Genomic DNA, 25625 nt, shown 5'->3' on the forward strand with positions numbered 1-25625 from the left:
TTTCACTCCGTGATCAGATTTCATTGCCTCAATTGAGGGGATCACATCAGGACAGCATCTGAAAAATAACGACGACTTGGGAGAGCATAACAAGTTTCCAAATGCTCAAGCAGTCAACAGAATCCCTGGTCCTCCACAACAGATAACGGTCGTCAATTTTGTCTGATATGGCTTTAGCTTTCAAACTGTCTTTTAAACACAACGGTTACTGCTGCTCCTGTTTTCTTGGTAATGCAAGCCACTTCATATTCTTTGTTTACATCAGTGGAAAATGACTGATTAGTGGTATTGAAAGCCCTTGCTTTATTTCCCCTTTGCTGTACCTCAGTCGAACATTTATTGCAAACAGCAATTCTGTTATCTGCTGAAGCTGTAAAAAACTTCCATACAGCAGACATTTTAACTCTGCAGCGCGGGAGCCTCAGTTTATGTGCGTTGGCCAAAATTCCTATATCGGACTGTTGACAATTACTGAAAAAATCCATATATCTGCAAATAATATATCATCCACCTATATATCATGCATAACTAGTTTCTGTATTTAAAAACTGCATAAAACTGTCCCTGTGGTGGAAAATATGTGGTGTTAAATATAGATAATAAATTCATGAACCCATGATCTACTCTGTGATTATTAAACAATCTTGATATGTCATGAAACAGCATCTGTTTTCAGTTCACCAGACATCATGATTCATGCTTTTCTGAGTATACTGTGTGTATCATGACATGCCTTCTCCTTGTTTTTCCTTTGACAACAGTTAAATGACCGTTGCAGTGGCTGTTTGTTTTGCATGGGAATTTGCATGTCAGTTGCATACATCTATTGCTAATCCGTTTAGAACCCCCCATTTGCCCACAACATATGTTACTAATTGCATTTAGGGATGTTTATGCTTTGCAAGTAAAGGAAAATGACAAAACAAAATGGCTATTTTCTCTTGGACTCTTGGAGTTTAAAATAATAACAGTATATGTAACCAGTCCTAACTGTGCAAAGACTTGTAAATGAATGAACAAAATCAAATAAAATCAAATTTTATTTGTCACATACATAGTAATACACAGTATAACTTGCAGTGAAATGCTTTTTTGACAGTCTGCCCACATCAAAGCTATTCAATAAAGATCTAAATTTAAACTTAAACTAAACCTTAACTTAATGAAATAAAGTGCAAAATGAAAAATTTAAAAAATAAAACAAAATAAGTTACATTTAAGTTACATTTAAGTTAAAAAATAAAATATAAAAATATGAAAATATAGAATTATAGAAATATAAGAAGCAAAAAATATACAGATGGAATAGTGCGTGTCTGTGTGTATATGTGTGTGTATATATATATATATATATATATATATATATATATATATATATATATATATATATATATATATATATATATATATAATGTATGAATGTATACATATGTACATATTTATCTGTATGTGAGTGCATGTGTGAGTTAAAAATAAATATTTGCGTTATTGTCCGTAGTGAGTTGTCCGTGAGCCATAGTTGTGTATTGTAGTGAGTGAGGGTCTAGTTTGTGTATGTAGATATCTTAATTTAGTGTCCTAGTCCCTGTCCCCATTCAGGGCATGGATGGCTTGTGGAAAGACACCACATTTGTACCCACATTTGTACCCACAGTGCCTTCTTTGCTTAGGTCAGGTCTTGGCATTTATTACCATGACATTTCATGATCATTTCTAGAGTGTCAACCTTTTTTGCTTGCCTCCCATTTATATAGTGCCCCATAGCAGAAAGCACTTCCTGGCATTCTGTAAAGTGATCCATCAACACCACCACCAGGAAGTCATTTAATTTTGGTGCTGAGGTTTAACAGTCAGTAACAAATTTCCTGATCAAAGTACTAATAAATAAATAAATATATATATCATATTAGGTCATATTAGGTTGTTGTTGCCTAGCAATGGTTTGTTCTGTTTTTCTGTGCTGCCCTTTTTTATAGGGCAAATGAGGGATGACTGGATCCACTCACTGTTCTCCTCTGACAGCTGACGTCGCTTGCTGTTATGAAGAGGGTGGCAAGAAGACGCCCAGAACTGTCATGCCATTCACCAGCTGCTGTATAGAATATTACAGAAGTGGTTAGGGGAATAATGTCTGTAAATAAATGCATTCCATTCAGATTTTGTTTTTTAGGCTGACTAAAAAGCTAACACTGATCAAGAGATCATGGGCCTGCGTCCACTGTGCACAACATCATCACAGTGTTTACAGCCCATTGCACCATTACTTAACCTTCCTGGGCATTGATAGGCAATAGGGGAAAAATTATTGCTCAAATAGTGGCTACAGATCAATTTCCAAACACATTTACCTGACCTGCAGACATAAAGGTAAAGTGTGCCAGCTCACAGCATTTGTCACCATCTGAATAAAATTGGACTCTATGGCAGGAGACCAGAAGGATTCCACTGTTTACTTGAACATATAAAAGACAGTCCTTACATGAGGAAGCCACAGTCCTTCTGAAAGAACAACCTGTGCACAAATGATACCAAAATAGAGCTTTCTGGTAAAGCATCATTGTACTCTTTACAGAAAAAGAAATGAGGCCTTACTCCCTGGAAGTTCAAAGAAGTTGAGGGCCAGAAAGAGGGCCAGTGTCAGAAAGCTGTGGTAAAGTGCATTTGAAGATTTTCAACCTCTCCATCTCTGTCTCACCTATGTACAGGGGAAAGTGTAGCTCCTGCCAACCCTCCTCGGATCAGCAATCATTACTTGTCTGTATTCAAGCAAAGGTTGTTATCACATCAGTCCACCAGCTCAGCCACCTCCCTCCTGTACACGGTCTCGTCCCCACCAGTGATCAGTCCGATGACTGTAGTATCATCAGCAAACTTGATGATGCTGGTGTTGCTCTGGGAGGCCATGCAGTCATACGTGAAGAGTGTGTACAGCAGGGGGCTCAGCACACAGCCCTGGGGGGGTCCCAGAGCTAACAGTTCTTGTGCTGGAAGTTGCAGAGGGTGGGAGTCAGTTCGAGGGTGAGGAGGTTTTTCTGCCAGTTTGGTTGGAACGACAATGTTGAATGCTGAGCTTTAGTCGAGAAACAGCATTTTCACATGCGTGCCCTTGCCCTCCAGGTGTGTGAGGGCTGTGTGAATGGCAGTGTTGACTGCGCCATCAGTGGATTGGTTCTGACCGTATGCAAACTATAGCAGATCTAGAGCGACGAAGGTGGTCTCCTGGATGTGACTCATGACGATGGCACAAATTCTCAAGGTGGCACAAAAGCTTCTGCAAGGGACAGGTTGCCACAAACACACCAGACAGCTCCGATGAGCAAACCTTGAGTGCACGCCAAGGGATGTTGTCTGGGCCAGTTGCCTTCCGTGGGTTTGTGTTCTGTGTGCTCCCCTTGGCAGTAACCCCTCTCCGTGACTAGGTGTTATGTTGTGGGTGCCAATAATATGCTTATTGTACATTATTGTGTACCTTTTTAAGTACTTGCTCAACATATCTGTATTGTACCTGTGCTAGTCTGCCGACTGATGGCTGAATAAATGTTATTCTTAAATTGTTAAACCGAAAGGTTTCCCCCCCCCCCCCTGCGTTTCTACCTGCCCCCATGCCTTTTAAAGATGCTAACAAAGCATATTTTATTGTAATATTTGATTAGCTATCTGGTGTCCGCAAAGCTGGAAGGGCTCTTTGTTCCTCTTTATCTTCCTTATTTAAAACACTGAAGAGTTTGTGTTTGCCACTGTAACCCCCTGCTTCCTCATTATAGGCTTGGAATTAATTGGTGTATATTGTACTTAATAGTCTAAATAAATAAAGAGCTTCTAATGACAAATAACTGGAGCTTTAAATGTAGTAGACTGTAGGTAAAGAATAACAAATGACTGCTCTTAACCATAATGTTTTTAGGGGAAATAAAATGTCTACACTGTGTGCACAGTTACTAGGCAAGTAAGTATTTTCATTTTAGGCATGTTTTCTAACCTAAAAACATGCCTAGCAGGTGAGGTGTGTCTGTATAATGAGGCAGGGTGTGGCCTAAAGAGGTCAACACACTATTTCAAGGTGCGCACAATTATTAGGCAGCTTTTTTCTTTAGACAAAATGTGGCAAAAAAGAGATTTAACTGACTCTAAAAATATCTGAAAAGATATTTGGGTGTGATCACAGAAGCATAAAACATTTTGTTGCAAATAGTTCAAGGTTTTATGGACGGATGAAATGAGTAAGTCTTGACGGACCAGATGGATATATGCCTTTGAAGGCATGTTTGCATTATGGAGGAACATATCTGAAAGAAACTAATTAGACTAATGTAGCCTTGTTCTAGCAAAGGCATATGCAGTCTTGTGCAAAAGTTTGGGCACATTTTGACCAAGTGACGCATGTTGTCTTAAGGTGAGGAGTAGTAAATACAGCAAATCTTCAAGCATTTATTCTGTCATAACAACATTAATGTTAAAAATCAGAGCACAGAGAGTCTGTGCAAATGTACTTGGTTAGTAATACTCCTTCTGGCAGTCACAGCTTTTAAATGCTTATTTTGAACTAGAGGCCTACTAGGATGAGTAGGAAAAAATGTAGATGTATGTGTCCTGGGTTGTTTTGTATACAGTGCTTGTTTAAGGTCTGTTCACAATTTTTATTTTTCATATATAAAAGCTTCTGTCTTTAAACAGATGGTTTGACATTAATTCTTACCTCCCTCCTTGAGTATTGCCAATGCCACAGGTGGCAACACTATCCAAAAGCATGATCTATCAACCCCAATGCTATCCCGCTGTTCTTTCTGTTCTCTCCTTCTCCTGGTCATAGTTTCTTTGACACAGTGTTTGTATTGCTTTCTTTTTTGCAACCTTTCCACCTTTATTCCCTAATCTTTATTGCACATATCTTAAAGGACATTCCGGTAATTGCCCTTGCTTTTTTAGGTGTGGTGAAACAGTACATTACCCTATTACTTCTAACTTCTAAATATGACTCTAAATTAGATTGTTTTTTTTTTTTTGTTTGTTTTTTTTCCCTCACTTGCATATAAAATCAAACGGTCACATCTGGAAGACCATATAATGGACCATGCACATCTGCTATTGCGTGACAATAGTTGACCCTCTATGACCCCTTCTTCCATTCTCCTGTCATCTCTTTTCTTTAGTGAAGTTGTTGATAAGCTTGAATGTCACAGTCTAGCACCCCCTTCCTTTCCCTGCCCTTTACATATGATAATCGCCTCTCAGCGGTTGGTTGCTGTGTGTGAAGGGGGATGGTGGAGAAAGAGGAGAACTGTGAGTTCAGAGGGCAGCTGTATGCATTTCAACTAATTGAGCCTCAATGGTTGCCAGACGTTGCTCCACCTCCTCTCTCGCTCCCCCTTCATACAGAACTTCCTTCTAAACCTGCCAAATGGAAAAATCAATGTGGTGACTGCTTGTTTCACACTAAATCTGGGGCAGTCCACAACTAATGTCACATGGTTTTAAAGGAAGTTGGGCTAGAAAAATTTTAAATAGTTTAAAAATTTTAATAGTTTTTCACGGCCTACAGCAAAGGTAAAGGTAAAGGAATTAACTAAAGACCTTTTTCAAGTGTTTGTCTCTGTAGTGAAGGAGTGTTACAACAGAAAAAAGGTGTTCTAAAAAAGTTAACAAAAACAGGGTGCATCTTTTGCATTGGGTGTAAGCGTTCTGCTAGTGTTTGTTTTGTATCCCCTAATTGGTAGAATTGCTTTGGTGAAAGAAAACATTGAGGGTCTGGACTTAATTCGGATGAATATGCAGACAGCTGGCTTCAAGTAGGCTAATGTAGAGGATAAGTTGGAGGTAGACATGCAGTTTGTTTGTTTGTTTGTTTTCCAGCTTGCATTGAGACTGAGATTACACATCAGTTATCTGTCTCTTTCCCCATACCTTCTTTTTCCTCTCTGATTTTCTCTTTAGTGGTTGTCAGGAATGTGAGTAGAGAGGGCAGCAGTGGTTATGGTTTTTGGCAATGATGGTTGTGTGTGTTGTTGACGCCTGCTCAGCTGTATCATCTCCCTCAGGGTTGTGGCATTGTTTATTACTGCTCCTGCGACAGATGGTCATTTTGGAGGAAGACCACCAAGAAGGCTGCACTAGCCGTGGTCAGGAACAAACCGTGTCTCCTTATCTTGGGACTCAATGTGTTGTACTAGTGAGGTTAGGCGAGCAAAGACCTTAGTAGGTCCGTTGTGTATATTCAAAGTGGTTAAATGCCTACGTTGGACATCTCAGAGTTCTTTTTTTTACACAATTGATCATTTAGCATCAGTGTTTGTTTTAATGGAAATGCAGATTACTATTTTTTTGAAGGCCATGTTCAGTCTCATCACCAGCTGTTGGTCATTAACTGCATGGTCCTCCTCAAACACTTTCTATTAACATCCCAGTAATAGTTCTTGTATGCCTCAAAGAAACCAGCTGATTCAAGGGTCTAGTATTAGTTTCAGACTCATATTGACTAGAATATCATGCTGCTGCTAATTTGAATGTCAGCTTGTGGTGATTGCTCCCTGTTGAGCAGCTTCAGTAATGTGCAGCAGATAAAAGGAAGTGGGACAGCAACAGTCTGCTAAGCTGTTTGTCAACTGCTGCTGCTGTGCTTGGTGATCTATGTTTGTTTGGCCTGTGCCTAGACCCCAGTAAAGACAAAAACAAACAAACAAAAAAAATCATTTTGATCCAGTCATTCTCAGGTTGGGGGTCAGACTTTGAGGAAACAAAAAGAGAAAACATTGATGTATATGTATGTACATGTGTACACACCATGCCACAAAGTCCTACACCGTGGCCCTGTATTCTTCATCACCCATGCTGATACATCCAACTATTGCAGTCATCAGAAAACCTCTGAAGGTGGCAGGTCTCTGTGCAGTAGTTGAAGTCTGTGGTGTAGAGGGTGAAGAGGAGAGGAGAGGGGACAGTTCCCTGCGGGGCTCCAATGTTGCTGACCACTATGTCCGACACACACTGCTGCAGCTGTATATACTGTGTTCTGCCAGTCCGGTAGTCAACAATCCAGGACACAAGGGGCCATCTACTGTCAGCTTGTCACCCAGAAGAGCAGGCTGAATGGTGTTAAATACACTGGAGAAGTAAAAAAACACGACCCTTACTGGGCTGGCTGGCTTGTCCAGATGAGCGTAGACTCGGTTGAGCAGGTAGATTATGTGGCTACTAGATTATGTAGCAACATAATCTACCTGCTAAATCTTCTCTTTTATAATTTTTTCATCTGTAGCAAGTTAACATATGAATAGTAATTATCAATGTAATTATCATTCATCCTAAGTGTTGCCATTTCCTGAAGGTTATTACAACTGACTTTGTAATTTGATGAAAATCAGAATATTATAGTGTAGAGACAGTAGGGCAATTTTAATGAAATGCCATTAACTTTGTAGAAAAGGCCACTTGAAGCACTGTGAAGCCTGGTTGGGACAGGGAGACATCAAAATACTGATCAACTACACATTTCACTGCTTGTGACAACTCATTCCTTCAGCCTTTAATGAGGCCATGATGCCAAAAGAGTATTTTAAGACCTGCTGAAAGAGAGGGGCGAAAACAAGCCAGCCAGAGCGTGAAGGCAGAAAATAAGTACATCAGCAGTTCGTCTGCCACCCCCACCTTTGACCTTGGAGGTTAACCACTGATAATAGCTGTTGATTTTGTTTACGTTAATGAAAGAGGACCCCCCTCCCCCTTCTAATTTTGATATGAGTCAACACTCAATACAGCTTTTAAATGATAAGTGAGGATGGATGCATTCAAAATGTATATTATCCATGTGAAAAAGTAATTGTGAATTTAATTTGATTAATTTAATTTTGTATCTAGTAAACAATTTCTCTTTCACATTGGTGATGTAGGTTTTAATTAAATCTTTATGTTCAATAAATGGAATAATCACTTAGGAGCTGCATTTTGTTTTCCTGTATTATCATGATCTTGTATTGAAATTGAACATTTTAAATGTGACGTATGCAAAAATGGATGACATGATCATTCTTCATAAAGTATTATGTCAAGAACATAAAACATAAAATTAGCTGATGAAATACAGTAATAAAAATAGTGAAATGAAGTAAACCCAATACTACTCAGATTAATACTACTCTGATGTAACTACACAAAACCAGTGATTATTGTTAAATGTTTTATCATCAGAAATAAGAATTAGATCTATGTGTTAGCCTGACCTTATACACTAAGAGAACTTATTTGAGGACAGCATTTAGCTAGTTGTTTCTGACCTGGATGTTTTTGAATATTAAGACATATGTCATGGGTCGTGATTAAAAGAGCATGTGAAACTGGAAGGTGACTTGTTATATCTAAGTGCTGGTACAGCAGGATTTACTGTGTTTAAGGCTTTTTCTTCTAAATGTGTGTGATTTGTTGCTGTGGTGGCAGGTTTCAGTTAACTGAAATACTGTCTGTGATGTTTAGCCTGTTAGCTAATCTAGCTTATCTAAGCCTAGATATCCAGCTACAAGCCCAAACACAGTAGAATCTGACATAGTTCGCTTTTCTGTTACTCCAGCAGCAGTCACTCGACTTTGCTCAGTCACAAGTTTTTTTTTGTTTGTCTTGTTTTGTTTTTTTTTCTTGTCAGTTAGTCAACAGTAGCTCCACTGAGCTGTCATACTAACTAAGCTGATGCTTACAGGGTCACAGACTAATTAAACAGGTTAGCCTAGCTCTCCTAAGTCAATCAATTTAACATTTGTAATCGTCAGACAGATGGCTAAACATTTATTAAATGGTATGAGTGTATGAAAAAAGTGGATACCTTCCTATCCTAGGCATGAGGCATAGACACAAGCATAAAAAGGACAAAAGAAGTGATGCAAACAAACAGACCATGTCAGAATCTCACTAATACAAACAAAGCAGTAACTCAACTGAAAGTATTGTCTCACTTTTGGACTTACAGCTGTATGTAAAGCACACTGATAAAGTCATACTGCTATTCATAGCAACTTACTAGTTTTTGTGTTCTATTGCTTAATTTCCCAGGTAGACAGAAGTCATTTTAAACAGCAGTTTCCCAAAATATTTTCCTCAATGCTAACGTAACAGAATCCCATTAGTGTGCTAACAGGAATTATAATTATGCTTATAAAGATACGATTGTGTGGTTTCTGCATTAAACACTGACAAATATGCATGTCTCTTGCAATATATTTTCGTATCTTCCTTTTTTTTCCTTAATCTGCACACAGGAATAAAATTTCATGCAAATCTTAAGCTTAGTCTTGTTCTTGAGTTGTTGAGTGTTTTGGATATGATGTGGTCATTGTCTTTATATGTGTTGTCAATATTATGTTGGCCAAATTTGCAGAAAAGTTGTTGCCTGGGGAGGGGGTCCTGGGTGGTCCAGCTGAGCAAGGCACTGTCACTATGACCAGGGGATTGCTGACCATTCTTTTTATCCCCATCAGTAGAGACTATTCGGTATAAAAAAATAATAAAAAATGTCACTTAGCAACTACATTTGTCTTTTTTTTCCCTTTTCTGCAGCCACTCGAATCCATGGTATATGATTAAATACACCTGCATTATAGTGAGACACACAAGCTGCAGACAGATTAAAAATGGTTGATTGTCCCTTCTGATTATCTGCACCCTCTTTTATGTACTGTTTTTAGATTTTTTGTTTTATTTTTCATGCATGCAGAGACTGCAGCATGTGTTGTTGCTAATCTTGATATGGCCTACATTCCCTCCAGATGTTGTTTGTCCTCTTTTAAAAATTAAATGACTAAAAAAAGTCAACATTATACTGGAAACAGGGTGATGATCACAGTACAACTGCTCAGTGGTGTTGGAATACAGTCACATCAGTTAAGACAAGAAAAGCTTGAACATACAGTATTGAATATACATTTTTAATTGTGATTTATTTTTCTATGGTTCAAATTCAAATAAATATCCATCATATTTTATATTCAGATGTTATATTCATTCTATGTTATAGGTCTAGATGCTTTTAAAGGAACAAGTAAAAGGGCCTGTGCATGGCAATTGTATTTTACGGTAGCAAATGGTACAGGGTTTATTGGTTATGTTTGTTGTTTTGTTTGATGACAAAACACTTTTCTTAGCTGTCAGAGCTTGCCAACAGGATCCTTTCTCTGTACATTTCTGGTAGCAGTTAAGAACGAAATTTATTTAATTTACTTTCGGTAGCTTCAAGGTAACTACCTTTTTTCTAGTCCCAGCCAACATTTTGGAAGAACTTCTGTTGACTTTGGAAGAACTTCTGTTGAAATTCACATAATGGGCGAAAAGCCTTTTTTTTTTTTTTTAAAGATTTATCTTTTTGTATTATATAACAAGAAATGTTGTTTCACTGCTTGACTAATTTGTATGTAACCTCTACTGATAATCATGCAGTCTTGTATTCTTTGGTTGTATGAGAATACAGTAGGATCTACTGCAATTTGATAATGCTTTTTTCCTTGCTTCTTCCTTTTGCAGATTCATCTTCACTAGCTGTCAAGTGACGTTAGCACTGGGAAAAGAAACACTCTAAGACAAAAGCCTCATCAGCAAAGCCTTAACATGCCAATACTTACTGTTTGTCATTAAAGCTGCTATGCTTGAAGAAATTAACTTGTGCTGAAGGTTTGCACTTCATACAGGATTGCCACATATTTGAAACTTGTGGAGAACACAGCCCTCTCTTCCCTGAGATTCAGATGTGTGACCTATAACAATGTAATTGATATGGGGCTTAAGTTCTCACTTTCCCAAGCAGCTGCCAGGAGGATATCAGCTTGAGCCCTGGAGTAAACAACGAACAATCTGCTACCTGCACTGTAAGGCTCCAGGGCTCCTCTAAAGTTATGCAGTCTTCAGAGGAGTTGCTCAGTCAGAAACTAAAGGCCTTGAATGGCAACATGGGAACTCCACCTGCTGCTCAGGGAAAGCCTGAAAGAGATGGAAAAGCCAATGGAACATCTTTCATGCCCAAAATGGGAGTGCGTGCCAGGGTGTCCGAATGGCCTCCTAAAAAGGAGACCTGGGAATGCCAAGGTGGGCCAAACTTTGAAAGTGTTGTCATGGCCTTTCAAAATGGGCAACTGGACCACAAAATAGAAAACAATGAAGAGAATAAAGCACCTTTGGAAATTGATTGTCCTGACGCAAAGTATTCACTGAATGACCTTTTAAGCCGGTCACCTTTAAAAGGACTTCACCCCATTAGACAGCGAAGTAACAGTGATGTGACAATCAGTGATATTGATGCAGATGATATAATGGACCAAAATGCTGTCAACCCAAATACTGGTGCTTCGCTACATAGAGAGTATGGCAGCACTTCCTCTATAGACTGTCAAGGTCTAGGTGCTGATGGATTCTTTACATTATTAAAGGGTTACAGAATGGACACATTGGATCATCGGGGTATTCCTCCAATAGGTTTTCCAGAGCTTCTGTGCTGTGACACAACTCTCTCGTCTAGCCTGCAGACAGCTGCCCAGATAGCCCGTGGAGAAATTGTTCGCATCTCAGGCTACGACTATGTGGACAGTTCCCTTTTCTACAGTCGTGAGAGGGACAAGTCCTTTATGCGACGGCTCAGGTCGGACTCCTCTGAAACCTCTCTCTTTCGGAAACTTAGAACTATTAAAAGTGAGCATGATGGTCTCCGGCTTTCAACAGAGCAAGATGACCGCCGGCCTTTTAGCTTCCAGAAGTGCTTTGCTCACTATGATGTCCAGAGTGTACTCTTTAATGTTAGTGAAGCTGTGGCAAACCGAGCCAATCTTGGCCAGAGGAAGAACACCACAACTGGTGCCTCAGCTGCTTCACAGTACCAAGTCACAGGATGTGTTGCAGTAAGTGGAAATACTACTGGCCCTGCTCCTTTGTTTGAATCTCCACTGGGTAGCCATGAAGACTTGAATCCTAAAGAGAACCTGGATGCTGATGAGGGTGATGGGAAGAGCAATGGTCTAGTTCTGAGTTGCCCACATTTTCGCAATGAGATTGGGGGCGAGGGAGAAAGGAGGATCTCTCTATCTCGGATGAACAGTGCTACCTACAGTGGTAGTGGAGAAAACTGTTCCTTCGAGTCCTCGCTAAGCTCACACTGCACAAATGCTGGTGTTTCTGTACTGGAAGTACCACGAGAGAACCAGCCCATCCACCGTGAAAAAGTCAAGAGATACATTATTGAACACATTGATTTGGGAGCCTACTATTATCATAAATATTTCTACGCAAAAGGTAAGACTTGCAAATGTGACTGTACTTTATAAGTATGTATGAGTTCTTACCATTTAATCCTAAGCCATAACAAAAGAATATGCCTTTTAATTAAATTGGCCATTAGCAACATTCATTGAGTTCACAGAGCTGTGAAGTGGCGTAAAACCGAAGAGCTCACACGGTTCCAGTTCCACACGGTGATGCATCTTACTGTGCTTAACACTGACATGCACATTGCAACTTCAACTTTCTTTGGACCTCAGCATAGTCTCTGAATGTATTGCCAGCCTGATGTTCAAAATAATAGATTTAATTGTTGTTATTATTAAGCAGGTGTCATTTATGTTTATACCTTGCAGGTATGGTTTAATAGCTGTCAAATAGCACATTTGTTCAGATTTTAATTTAATTAAAAAAAAAAAAATTTATACCATGTAAGTCGGAGTGACCGCTGTCTAAAAGCTGTAATTTGTTGTGAGAATGGCAGGGGAAGCAGTGCAGCTGTTCCTCTTGGAGTGCTGGGAATGCAGTGACTGGTCAAGAAATCTTTTATAGCATAGCAGTACAGTATGATTAAACCTCCACATTTAACCCATTTGTGGCAACACACACACACACACACACACACACACACACAGAGTAGTGAATAGCCTCAGTTCCCACAAAACTATCATGAGGTTAGGTGCTTTGCTCAAGGTCAACTCAGCTGTTAATGTTGAGGGAGAAGAAAAAGCTATTCCTCTTGGTCCCAAGCCTGCTTTTGTAAACTTTAAACCACGGCTGCCATTACGTAGCCCCCTATGTCTAAAAATAAAATGCCAAATAACACCTTGTTCAATCTACGGTGAATCTATTAATACTTAGATTTACATTAGAATTTTACTTAAAAATTTGGACATTCTGCAAAAAAAAAAATACAAACCGCAATAGGGAACTATTTTTGGAAAAAACTATGGAATTAGTGAAGAAAATGGTTGTGCTATTGCCGCAGAAACCTGTAAGACGTTCTAGGTGACTTGCCACATCGATTCCATTTGTTTAATTAATAAAAGACAAGACAAACGCAGATGGAATTTGGCTTGTTACAAAGGTGGAGAAAAGCTATTCTAGTAATGTTACCTGTGTGTTGATCAAATGAATAGTTAGAATGAATTATGATGCCGAAATTTTTAGCTGCCAAAATTGAACCAGAAAGAATAGAAATCACCTTTGATCTTTTTGCCCTTGGTCCAGCACTACTAAATGGTCTATAGATGGTCTGCAGACCAGAGAGCTCTGTCCAAATGTTGTGCTCAGTTGCACTGCCCTTTTTAAACTTTAAATATTTTGATTTCATACTAGTATATTTGTGCCATGTCTTTAGCTCAGTTTGTTGTTGTCTCCTCACATTAACAGCCCATGACTGTGATTTTATTTGTCACACAGTGTCTCTGATTGTAGGCAGGTCCTTTTTCATCACTGCCAACAACTAATGTGTTTTATTTGTTTATTCTGCTTTTCTTTTTTTACTGATAACTCCCAGACCACCAGAACTACTTTGGGGTAGATGACAACCTGGGCCCTGTGGCCATTAGCATGCGAAGGGAGAAGCTTGAAGATGGAAAAGAGAAGGAGGGCTCACCATACAATTACCGTATCGTATTCAGGACATGTCAGGTAACACATCAAATCTCCTTTTTGTTTTTTCAAATGCCAAGTGTCAAAGAGGCACTTGTTCTGTTTTTCAGAAGGAATTTCAGAAATCTCACTCAAGAAAAAATAAAACACAAAGCAACAAAAAATTATTTTACTTATATGTAGGACAAACTATAAATATACTGAAGAAGTATAGTTATACTGAATAATTCAATCATGTTTACAATTTTTTGTGACTAATGCAGTGATTGTCTTTAGGTTTTAGGTTTTATACTGATACTTTCAGAATTACCATGTTTTACATATTTTGTTTACCATAAGTTGGGTTGATGTTTTCCATAACTTCCAAGCTGCTAAAAAGCGTTCACAAGTAGATCATTAACACCAGTTATAAATATTAATATTATATAAAACTTATAAATTAAATGTGCTAAGTAGAGCTCATACTGCTATTGAAGTGTATTGGGTGTTTTAATTTGCAAGCTTTGGTTACAAACACAAAGTTATCTATCAAAGAAATACCAGAACTCTGGTTACTGCACACCACATAAAAGTCATAATAATGTGACATTTTTAATCTGATTTTCAGTAATTAACTTATTAGTGTTATAAATGTACCTATTCATTGTCAAAGATGAATCTACAAAACACGCAACAGAAACTGAATTTTTACTGAGCATGAAAATAAACAAAAATGACTCAGTCTGGCAATTCTGATTATCAGATTGCACATTAGTCATTCTTCAGGTCCATAGGGCAGCACAGAGCAGAATACCCAGGACAATATTGAGTGCAGTGTTCTTGGGACAATAAATATACATGACAACGAGACATTGTGAGTAGGACAGTCATTAGATGTATTAAAAACTTCCAGGGATTTCCTTGAATTATGTAGTTTTCCTACATCAAAATGAGTAAAGAATAGGTATTTTAAATGGAACTAGAAAATGGCATTTCCTGAAGGAAACACAAAATGGTTGCACAGTTTAAATGATTCCCACCACCGGCTGCTGTTGCTAGTTTCTGTGGTGGTTTCTCTGGTTTTGCTGGCTGGTTGAAATTATGGTGGAACTGAAGCACTAATGCAGTGTCAGTTCCACCTTAAAAGCAGTTCCACCTTAATTTCAGTGTCTGTGTACTACCTTAAAAGAATTTCCACCTTAAAAGTCAGTGCTTCTTAAGCTCAATTCCACCTTAAAAGCAGTTCCACCTTAAAATGTACTCCTGCTTAAGTGCAGTTCCCCCTCAAAACTATTTACACATTAAAGTTAAGTGCTTCAAAAGAGCAAATCCACCTTAAAAGAACTTCGAATTGTGTCGAAAGTGTTACTTAAGCGCAATACCTTTAAATCGAGTGCTACTTACACACATGGACAAAATTGTTGGTACCCCTCGGTTAATGAAAGAAAAACCCACAATTGTCACAGAAATAACTTGAATCTGACAAAAGTAACAATAAATAGAAATTCTGTGACAATGAACAAATGAAAATCTGACATTGATTTTGAACCATGCTTCAACAGAATTATTTAAAACAATAAACTCAAAACAGGCCTTTTCCAGACTGCATGTTTCAGCTCCTTCCAAAGATGCTCAATAGGATTTAGGTCAGGACTCCTAGAAGGCCACTTAAGAATAGTCCAATGTTTTCCTCTTAAGCTCCTCATTAAGCTGCTTGGAGAAGGTCCTATAACCTTTACCTTTAACATGTCTAATTTTCTCCTAAAACAACTCTTTCCTTCGTTTCATCTGGTCCATGTTGTGTGTGGTACACACCATGTTACCAAAGAGCACAGTGACTACCTGTAGCCTTATATATAGGCCTACTGACTGATTACTGATTAAGATTGTAGACACCTGTGATTCTAATTAGTGGACACACCTTGATTTAACATGTCCCTTTGGTCACATTATTTTCAGGGGTACCATCATTTTTGTCGAGGCCTGTTTCATGAGTTTATTTTTTAAAATAATTCTTTTGAAGCATGGTTCAAAATCATTGTCGAATTTTCATTTGTTCACTTTCATAGAATTTTTGTTTATTATTACTTTTGTCAGATTCAAGTTATTTCTGTGACCACTGTGTTTTTTTTCTTTCATTAACCGAGGGGTACCATCAATTATGTTCACGTGTGTAAGTGCAATTCCACCTTAAAATTCAGTGCTACTCAAGAGCAGTTCCACCTTAAAAGCAGTTACCTTAGCAAAGCACCTTAAAAGCAGTTTCATCTTAAAATTTACTGCTAGTTAAGAGCAATTCCACCTTACAATTCAGTGCTATGTAAGCTTAATTCCACCTTAAAAACAGTTCCACCTTAAAGAATTCATTGTGTTCTGATACTGCTGAGCATTAGGCTGTGAGCATGTGAGACATTGGGCTCCGTGCGTGAGTTTGTATGTGTGTGAGTTAAGGGCTCATAGTGACATCACGTGTGGCATATTGCCAACATTCTGCCCATTCATTCTTTATGGGACAAAGCACGCATCACACAGTCAGGCTGGACAATCTGGAGTAGGAACAGTGTTGATACCTCAAACTGCAGGACTAGTTATGCGGCAAAGAGTCAAATAACAATACAGTTGCGCTTTGCTAAACCAAGGATGCAACCATAATAAATATAGGAATTTTGTGCACAATGTTTCAGTGTTGGGGAGGTTTCTGACATAAGAACAGGGTTTAAAATGTTATTTTAAACACTTTTTAAAAAATAATACATACAGAGTAAAAATATACTTGTATCACACTTGGTTAGGTTTCATGCCTCCTGATTGCCAGTGAGGTGCCAAAAGGGGGTGTATCTTTGCCATGCCGCAGCAAACCAACAGTGTATGTCAACAAACTCATTTGCATGACGCACATTTAGGTCCTCTTTCTCCTTCATCTAAAAACCTATTGTGCAACTTTTTGGAACTTCCGGAGCTGTTTTTCTTGGACTGAGATTCTTTTTTTGGTGTATTTCTGTGAAACACTGTTGTTAGCTGTCTCTATTCAGTCTAGCTGTCTAAGCTATCTATGTATGCTGGGAAAGTACTGATCTGCACTGCCGTACGTTTACTGTTAACCTGTATTGACATACTACAATGTTTGGGACCCAGTCACACTTTTCTGTGACTTGTGTTCCTGTTTTTCTATGGTCTAAGTGTGATATAGTATGATACAGTATGCTCAAATGAAATAGGAGATGTTTGCATTCGCAAAATTCAAAATCTCCATAAATGAAAAGTTCCATAATTGTGGGCACCAGTCTCTGGTAACCATCCTGAAAAGCCCATTTATGCTGCCCCTGCCCATCTTTTGAGAATGTTACTTTGGCTGCAAAGCTTTGACATCAGCGTGGTGAATAAGACAGTAAAACACATTTTGCCCCCAGCTTGTGTGATCCTTGACTTTTACACAGTCGGATTTTTAGACCCCTAAAAAATTTAACTTGTGCACCAAATTCTTGTTTTATTTGTATTTAAGATATTAAGAAAATATCAGTCAGTTCTTTTAGCTAGATAAGGGATTAAAAAAAAACATTAAAGTACAGAAATGAGGGAATGTGTGATCAATTTACGTAAACTGTACAGAAATTCTTAATAGCAATGTTTAAGAATTAGGTTCAGTGCTGTATAGTCTGTCTATGTTGAATGTTAAGCAGCAGCACTGCGATTAGCAATCTGATTGTAATTTACAGCAGTGTGGACACAGTTACTTAAAAAAAAGATTAAGAGTCTTGGTCTTTGTGTTTCTAGTTGACTACTCTCCGAGGAGCAATTCTGGAAGATGCTGTGCCCTCCACAGCAAGACATGGCACAGCTCGTGGCCTCCCACTGAAAGAGGTGCTAGAGTATGTGGTTCCGGAGCTTAGCATCCAGTGCCTGCGACTAGCCCTCAACTCACCCAAAGTACCAGAACAGCTCATCAAACTGGATGAGCAGGGGGTGAGTGCTCCTAAACCGTATAAAACTTGTACTTTAAAAATATGTAATATCTAATAAAAGTAAGTGAATGTGCTTATTTATCGTGTGTTATTAGTGGCTTTTTCAGCATCTGATTTAGAGTTTTAAAGCAACAGTGCAGGGCTATCACCTAGACAGTCAGTTGTGCCTGTCAAAGATCAAGATGTTCTCTAGCTTTCCTGTGAGGGAGAAGCTATGCTAAAGGTGAATCAATAGGATTCTGTCTGCCATTGATATTTTGCCCCCTGCTCTTCATCACCAAAAGGAAATTCAAATGAGAATTGAGTCAAGAATCAGCAAAATTAAGTCCTACATGGTGGTGGCTGATTTCCTCAGCGGTGTTATTAGTGATTTTGAGTGCTGGAATGTTTATTGTAAATGGTGCTATATAAATACTGGCAACACCTTTTGGGAAACACAAAATAGAGGTTTATAAAATGTACTTTGTTTAATAAAGCCTAATTTATTCACAACACATTAAGCTTCATTCATTATGACCTTTTAGTACATGATTTGATACATATCATAGTTATTTTATTAATAGTGAGCAATATTGTCAGAAATTTAAGGTCCCGCACAGGTTCTCATTATATATGAGGATGAAGAGGTCTGTTTGACATTGGAAAGGCCACACAGCTCCCATATTGAGGTATTATGTTTAGGTGAGTAATCATGTTTCCTTCAAATGGATGACCAGAATGATGCTCATCAACAAGGAAAATTTAACAAGTAATCTCCATCAATGGCTGGCACGTTTTAGCAGCTATCATAGTAGCAAGTTATGTCTTGACGTAACGTTGTCTGTGCCATGATGTTGAAGAATGGGCTTCTCACTTTAACTGCCTTTTACATGTTTTTCTTTTTTTGAACATTTAAGGGTGTAATCTCTTAGGAGTGTACTCACTTTTGTTGCCGGTGGTTTAGACATTAATGGCTGTATATTGAGCTATTTTGAGGGAAGAATAAAGTTACACTGTTATATAAGCTGCACACAGACTACTTTTCATTGTTAAAGTGTCATTTGTCGACAAAGTGTTGTCCCATGAAAAGATATACTTAAATATCTGCAGAAATGTGAGGGGTGTACTCACTTTTGTGTGTATATGTGTATGTGTGTATGTATGTACAGTGCCCTCCATAATTATTGGCACCCCTGGTTAAGATGTGTTCTTTAGCTTCTAATAAATTGAGTTTTTTTTCTAAACAATATAGGACCACGATGAAAAAAAAGAGTAAAATCCAACCTTTAACTCAAGTGAATTTATTCAGTAGGAAAACAAATCCCACATTAAGAAATAATTGTTTAACATCAAATCATGTGTGCCACAATTATTGGCACCCCTGATGTTAATACTTTGTACAACCCCCTTTTGCCAACAAACCAGCACCTAATCATCTCTTATAATGTTTCACAAGATGGGAGAATACAGATAGAGGGATTTTTGACCATTCCTCTTTGCACAATCTCTCTAAATCATCCAGCGACCTGGGTCCTCTCCTCTGCACTCTCCTCTTCAGCTCACCCCACAGGTTTTCAATGGGGTTGAGGTCTGGGGACTGAGATGGCCATGGGAGGAGCTTGATTCTGTGTGTGGTGAACCATTTCCATGTGTAGATTTGGCCATATGTTTTGGGTCATTATCTTGCTGAAAGACCCAGTGACAACCCATCTTCAGCTTTTGGGCACAAGCCACCAGATTTAGTTTTAAAATGTCCTGGTATTTCAAAGCATTCATGATGCCATGCACCCTAACAAGGTTTCCAGGGCCTTTGGAAGAGAAACAGGCCCACAGCATCACTGATCCTCCCCCATATTTCACAGTGGGCATGAGGTGCTTTTCTGCATACTCAGCTCTTGTGTTACGCCAGACCCACTTAGAGCATTTGTTGCCAAAAAGCTCTATCTTAGTTTCACCTGACCAAAGCACACGGTCCCAGTTGAAGTTCCAGTACTGCTTAGCAAACTTCAAACGTTTGTGTTTATGATTGTGAGTGAGAAAAGGTTTTTTCCGTGCAAGCCTCCCAAACAGCTTGTTGGCATGCAGATAGCGCCTGATGGTTGTTTTGGAGACTTTGTGACCCCAAGAAGCTACCATTTGTTGCAATTCTGTAACAGTGAGCTTTGGAGACCTTTTTATTTCTCTTATCATCCTCCTCACTGTGCGTGGTGGCAAAATAAACTTGCGTCCTAGTCCAGGCTTGTTTACCACTGTTCCAGTTGTTTTAAACTTCTTAATAATTCCTCTGACAGTAGATATGGACAGGTGTAGGTGAGTGGCTATTTTCTTGTAGCCATTGCCTGACTTGTGGAGGTCAACACACATCTGCCTTACTTGAATGGTATGTTCCTTAGAGAAATGTTAGGGGTGCCAATAATTGTGGAACAGGTGATTTTATGAAGAATAATTATTTCTTAGTCAGGGATTTTTTTCCCCCTTAAATTCACTGGAGTTAAAGGTTGGAAAAAAACTAAATTTATTAGAAGCTAAAGAACACATCTTAACCAGGGGTGCCAATAATTATGGAGGGCACTGTATGTATATATATGTGTGTATGTATGTGTGTGTGTGTGTGTGTGTGTGTATGTGTATATATATATATATATATATATATATATATATATATATATATATATATATATATATATATATATATATATATACACACACACACACACACTTGGTTTATTGTGACACCAATTTAATGTTGACTTCATAGGACCAAGGTTCTTTTTCCCATCACTTCCCTTGAGACCAATTTGTAATAACCATTTTTATTGGTTATTGGTATATCAGCACTCCTCCACCTCAAACCTGATACATTTACATTTTTTATCAGAACCTGCAGGCTCTAAATGTTTTCATATTAGCACTCGAAGTGTAAAGGTGCAAAAAAGAAAAAGCAAGATTCGAGACAGAAGAGTCTGGAGTGAGGGGAATGTCAGGACTGAGTGAGCAGTTGGCCAGTATAAAGCCTTTGGCGTCTGTGAAGTACAGATGTCACAATAGTTCCCTGGAGGCAGATGGGTGCACAAAAGCACAGTGATGTCACTTGCCTGAGATGGCATTATGTAAAGCACTCGACTCAGAAAGAAAAAGCATCTCATCAGTTTATTTCCAGCCTCTATCTCAGTTTTTCAATCCATGTCTCCATTCTCTCAACCCTCTCAACCTACTTCTTTCTCTTCTGTCATGTCTACTCGGTTTCTCTCTACAAGGGTCATTCAGGGCTTTGATATGGGGCTGTGCTGACTTACTGGCTTTGCTACTGTAAAAAGAGAAAGAAGATTTTTTGTTGTTTGTGTTGTTTCATATCCACAGTTTTTGCTGTTTGTGCAGTCTTTTCCTTTTTTATGTAATTGAAAGAGTAAGTTTAATGTTTATTGAAGGTGTGCAAGGAGGAAACTGCTGTCACAAAAACAAACCAATATCAGGGCAAGACCTAGATGAAGACCAGAACCTGGAACAATGTTATTTGGGCACAGCAACTGAAGACGTTTGATGCAAACCAAATGCGTACATTAACCACCAGAACCTCACACTGGCTGTGAAGCATGAAAATAAAAATATTCCAAAAATATTCCAGTAAATCCAACAAAGAAAAAAGAAATGTCCAAGTTAAATCTCAAATCGTAATCTTATAGAGATGCTGTGAAGTCATTTGAAACTGACTGTGTGGGGGGGAAAAAACAAAACAAAACTTTAAAAATCTGCCATTACACGACTGAACAAAGTGGGAAAGTGTTCTTTCAGTCTATTTTACAGACTGGTAGATTGTTAGAGGAAACCTCTGAATGAGGTTACATTAAAAACGTGAATTATTGCCATATTTCTATTACCTGTTATTATTTCTGAAGGTTGTTAAAATTAAGGTCAATATGGTTATGATTCATATGTTTTAACTAATACAAAGGTTTCTTTGGGTGGCAGTTGTTAAACATTTTACAAATTTAGTAACTAGGCCTAATAGCCTATTCTTTTCTTTTTAAGACAAATGTTGATAAACATATTGAAGTTTATCACATCAATATAAGATAATGAAAAATGCATTAATAAAGAAATGTTTAAAGCTGTACCAAATGAGGGCTGGGAAAAAGGACATATCACCCTACCTGATATGTCATTTACATTAATATTACAGTGTAAGTCAAGTCAGAAGGCTTATACAGAGTACACCGTGAACAGCCTTCCTCCAGTTTTTGTTTTTTACTTCCCATGATATCCCCTGCGCCAGTGTTGTAATTCACTGCAGTTATAGTGGAATTTTTATTATTTATTCCTGCCTAGAGAGTCTCAGGAGGTCCACACTTCCATAAACCTGTTTTGTTTTTTGTTTGTTTTTGTGTAGTGAAGTAAATGAAAACTGTATGTGTTTTGTGTTTTTTTGCAGCTGAGTTTTCAGCACAAAGTGGGTGTGTTGTACTGTAAAGGAGGTCAGAGCACAGAGGAGGAAATGTACAACAATGAGAGTGCAGGGCCTGCGATGGAAGAATTCCTGGATCTTCTGGGACAGAGAGTTCGATTAAAGGGATTTAGCAAGTACAGAGCACAGCTGGATAATAAGAGTATGTACACAAAAACACAAGCATATAGGGGTGGGTGAGGTGGTACAAATGTTAGATCATGGTATAGAAAAAATGAGCCAACATAAACATTTGGCTATAGAGTTAAAGACAGCTATATGCACAGTGACTCAAAGATTAACACAAATGTATTTATTGCTACAACTAGACTGCATGAGTCTTTCCCTTTATATCTGTTTTCAGGAAATGTTTGCAGTAGCCATTTTCATCAGTTTACTCTTGGCCCACACTTGAAGAAGAACCTTGTTTACTTTTAGTTTTATTGAACACTTGTGTTTAGATTTACCTTCCTTAACTTTGGCTTTCAATGACCCTTTCCCATTAAACATTCAAGAACAGGCTCAGACACATGCTGAGTGTTTGTTTCTGGTTTATCTAAACCATGAATGCCCTCCCATGAACCGTGACTTTCTTTTATCTATAGTAAAGGACATTTGACAACTGTTTGTGAAAGTGCGTAGTCTTATTACTGGACCTGTCACCTTTGTATATGTCTGATCGAGCCTCTTATATCTTCTATTATAGCGGACTCCACTGGCACCCACTCCCTCTACACTACTTACAAGGACTATGAGCTGATGTTTCACGTGTCCACTCTCCTACCATACACTCCCAACAATAGACAACAGGTCAGTGTTCGTATACTTAGGTCTTGGAGGGAGATTGTAAAGGCTATATCCTACAGTTTTATTGTATTTTATTGGTTAACGGATAGAGGATAGAACTCTGTGGGATTGTGTGCTAAGATCAGTCATAATTCAATTTTGCATGAGCATTACTCTGTCCCTTAGAGGCTGATTGTTATTGTGCATTTTTTAAATAAAAATTAACACAAAAAGCAGTCTTTGCTGGAAAAGTCTTGTGAATGGGCTTGCTTGATTTGTAGTAGAATGTCTAGGAGAATGTAAATAAATGTCATAATTTAAATGTAAATCTGTTGACTTCATGAATTCAAAATAGATGCTTAATTTCCATACAGTACAGTTCATATGGACAATAATTTAAATGGTACATTCTTAAACAGTACAGATAAAAACACAGCAAGCTATATCTGTAAGATATAGCCAGACATTTTGATGTATCTGCTACATTTTGAGGTAGCCTGCCAATTTTGTCAAAAAAAACATGTATACATACAGTATATCAGATCAAGCTGATATTTTGCATGTTATAGCTTTGTGTTATCTTATAACTAAATATTTGACATAAGTCAGAAATTGTGGACAGCATTGGCCAATCAGCTTTTCATAAGCATTTGATAGGCTTATGCTATTCCCATTAAGGGACTCATGAACGTTTGTGCCTCTACAAAAGTTCATGGGTGCTGTTCATGAAAATAACACAGAGTATATATCAATACTTTTTTAATCTATATTGTTTGTGGTTTCCTCCCATCAAACATAGTGGACTTGGTATTTCCCACTTTAACTGCAATAGCTCAAGCTGTTTGTCAGATAATTGTAATTGTAATTTGAACCTGTTAGACATTAGTATTCTAAAGAGCCATTCTAATTATGGTGTAAATATGCATTTAGGTGGCGTGTCCAAGACAGGTTTATATTCCGTAATGATCCTATTACAATTGTTTCTAATGTTAATTAATGTAATCATTAATGTTAATTAATGTAATCTACAGAAAAATTGTGCCATGTGTCAGTTTTCGCTCATTGTCCTGTTTGTTTGTGAAAATGTCAATCTGTTGCAAAACTCAAAGCTTGTGTTTGGTGAAGGCCATATTACAATAATAGAAGACCTTTAGACCTTCAGACAAAAGCATATCATGCAAAACTTCTGCTCCTACTACTTGTTTAACAGCCCTAATAAAACTGATACTAGTGAAACTGAAAATGTTCTTCTGTAGTCTAGACTAGGAGACTGGCCACCAGTGGAAATATTTTCTTGTAACACTCAACATGGCATCCTGCCCTTCAACAAAAAGAGCCAGTCAGCTTATGCTGTGTTTGAAGGAGGGTCAATGTGTTAGTGAGGAATGACCCTCGTTGTGGGTCGATCTGCACAAGCAAAGTAGCCAGAACAAGACAAAGTTATATTTTTGTGCATTATTGAGCTGAACACTACAAACTGTAAATATATATATTCATAATTTTCAATCATATTTTATCATTAAGACTTTTTTCAACTACTTTGGTCAAGTAAAGTTTAAAATTTATTTGTACAGCGCCTTTTACAACTGTTGTCACAAAGCAACTTTACATAATTAGTAATTAGTAAAAGACAGAAAAAACATAATAACATAAGAAGACATGAAAGATCCAAGACCCCTAGTGAGCAAGCCAACAGTGACAGTGGAAAGGAAAAACTCCCTCAGAGCTGGAGGAAGAAACCTTGGGAAGAACTAGGTCTTACAAGGGGGACCCATCCTCCTTTGGTCAGAACTATTTATAAATTATTGATAAGTTACCAAATCATCTATACTGTTGAACTGTTCTGATAATAATCATAATATAATAATCATGGTGTAATATAACTTAATGTAGTCATGGCAGTGATTGTCAGAGTAAGAAGCCAACACCCTGAGATCCAAGTGTTCTTGATGGTTCATAATATGTAATAAGATCTCGCAGGTACTCAGGAGCGAGGCCATGTAGGGCTTTGTATGTTAATAGAAGAATTTTGTAGTCAATATGGAATTTAACTGGGAGCCAATGAAGTGCAGATAGAACTGGACAGATATGGTCAAATTTTCTAGTTTTAGTAAGCACCCTGGCTGCAGCATTTTGAACTAATTGAAGTTCCTGCTGGAACAACCTGACCAAAGTGCATTACAGTAATCTAGCCTTGAGGTAATAAAAGCGTGTACTAGCTTTTCTGCAACCTGTAGAGATAGTTTGACGATGTTCCTAAGCTGCATAAAGGCTGTCCTACTAATATTAGCTATATGTTGTTCAAATGATGGATCTGAATCGAATATGATGCCAAGAGTATTAGCTGCTAGACCAGGAATAATGGAAGCATCAGCCAAGTCTATGATTAAGTCTGATAGTTTATTTCTAGTGTTATTTCTATTTCTTTTGGACCTAAAAGGAAAACCTCTCCTTTTGTCACTGTTAAGAAGAAGGAAGTTATGTGACATCCAGAGTTTTATATCCTTTAAACAGTCCTCCATTTCCTTTAATCTAAATTTATTCAGGTTTGGCTGATTATATAGAGCTGTGTGTCATCTACATAACGTCATGTCTGCACTGAGCCTAGTGGTAACATGTATAATGTA

General features: G+C 38.0%; 1 protein-coding gene across 1 annotated transcript in view; it reads left to right on the plus strand.

Annotated features, from left to right (window-relative positions):
- The window catches only part of sipa1l2 (signal induced proliferation associated 1 like 2), an 86599-nt gene that overhangs the window by 13965 nt on the left and 47009 nt on the right, over window positions 1-25625 (plus strand). Inside the window, exons 2-6 of the mRNA XM_072677562.1 lie at window positions 10498-12252; window positions 13757-13890; window positions 17605-17793; window positions 22201-22375; window positions 22919-23022. Coding sequence (XP_072533663.1) covers window positions 10866-12252; window positions 13757-13890; window positions 17605-17793; window positions 22201-22375; window positions 22919-23022 — 1989 coding nt within the window. The 5' untranslated portion in view covers window positions 10498-10865. The remainder of the gene's footprint in view (window positions 1-10497; window positions 12253-13756; window positions 13891-17604; window positions 17794-22200; window positions 22376-22918; window positions 23023-25625) is intronic.

This window comes from Salminus brasiliensis, chromosome 4, assembly GCF_030463535.1.
Source record: "Salminus brasiliensis chromosome 4, fSalBra1.hap2, whole genome shotgun sequence".
Lineage (NCBI taxonomy): Eukaryota > Metazoa > Chordata > Actinopteri > Characiformes > Bryconidae > Salminus > Salminus brasiliensis.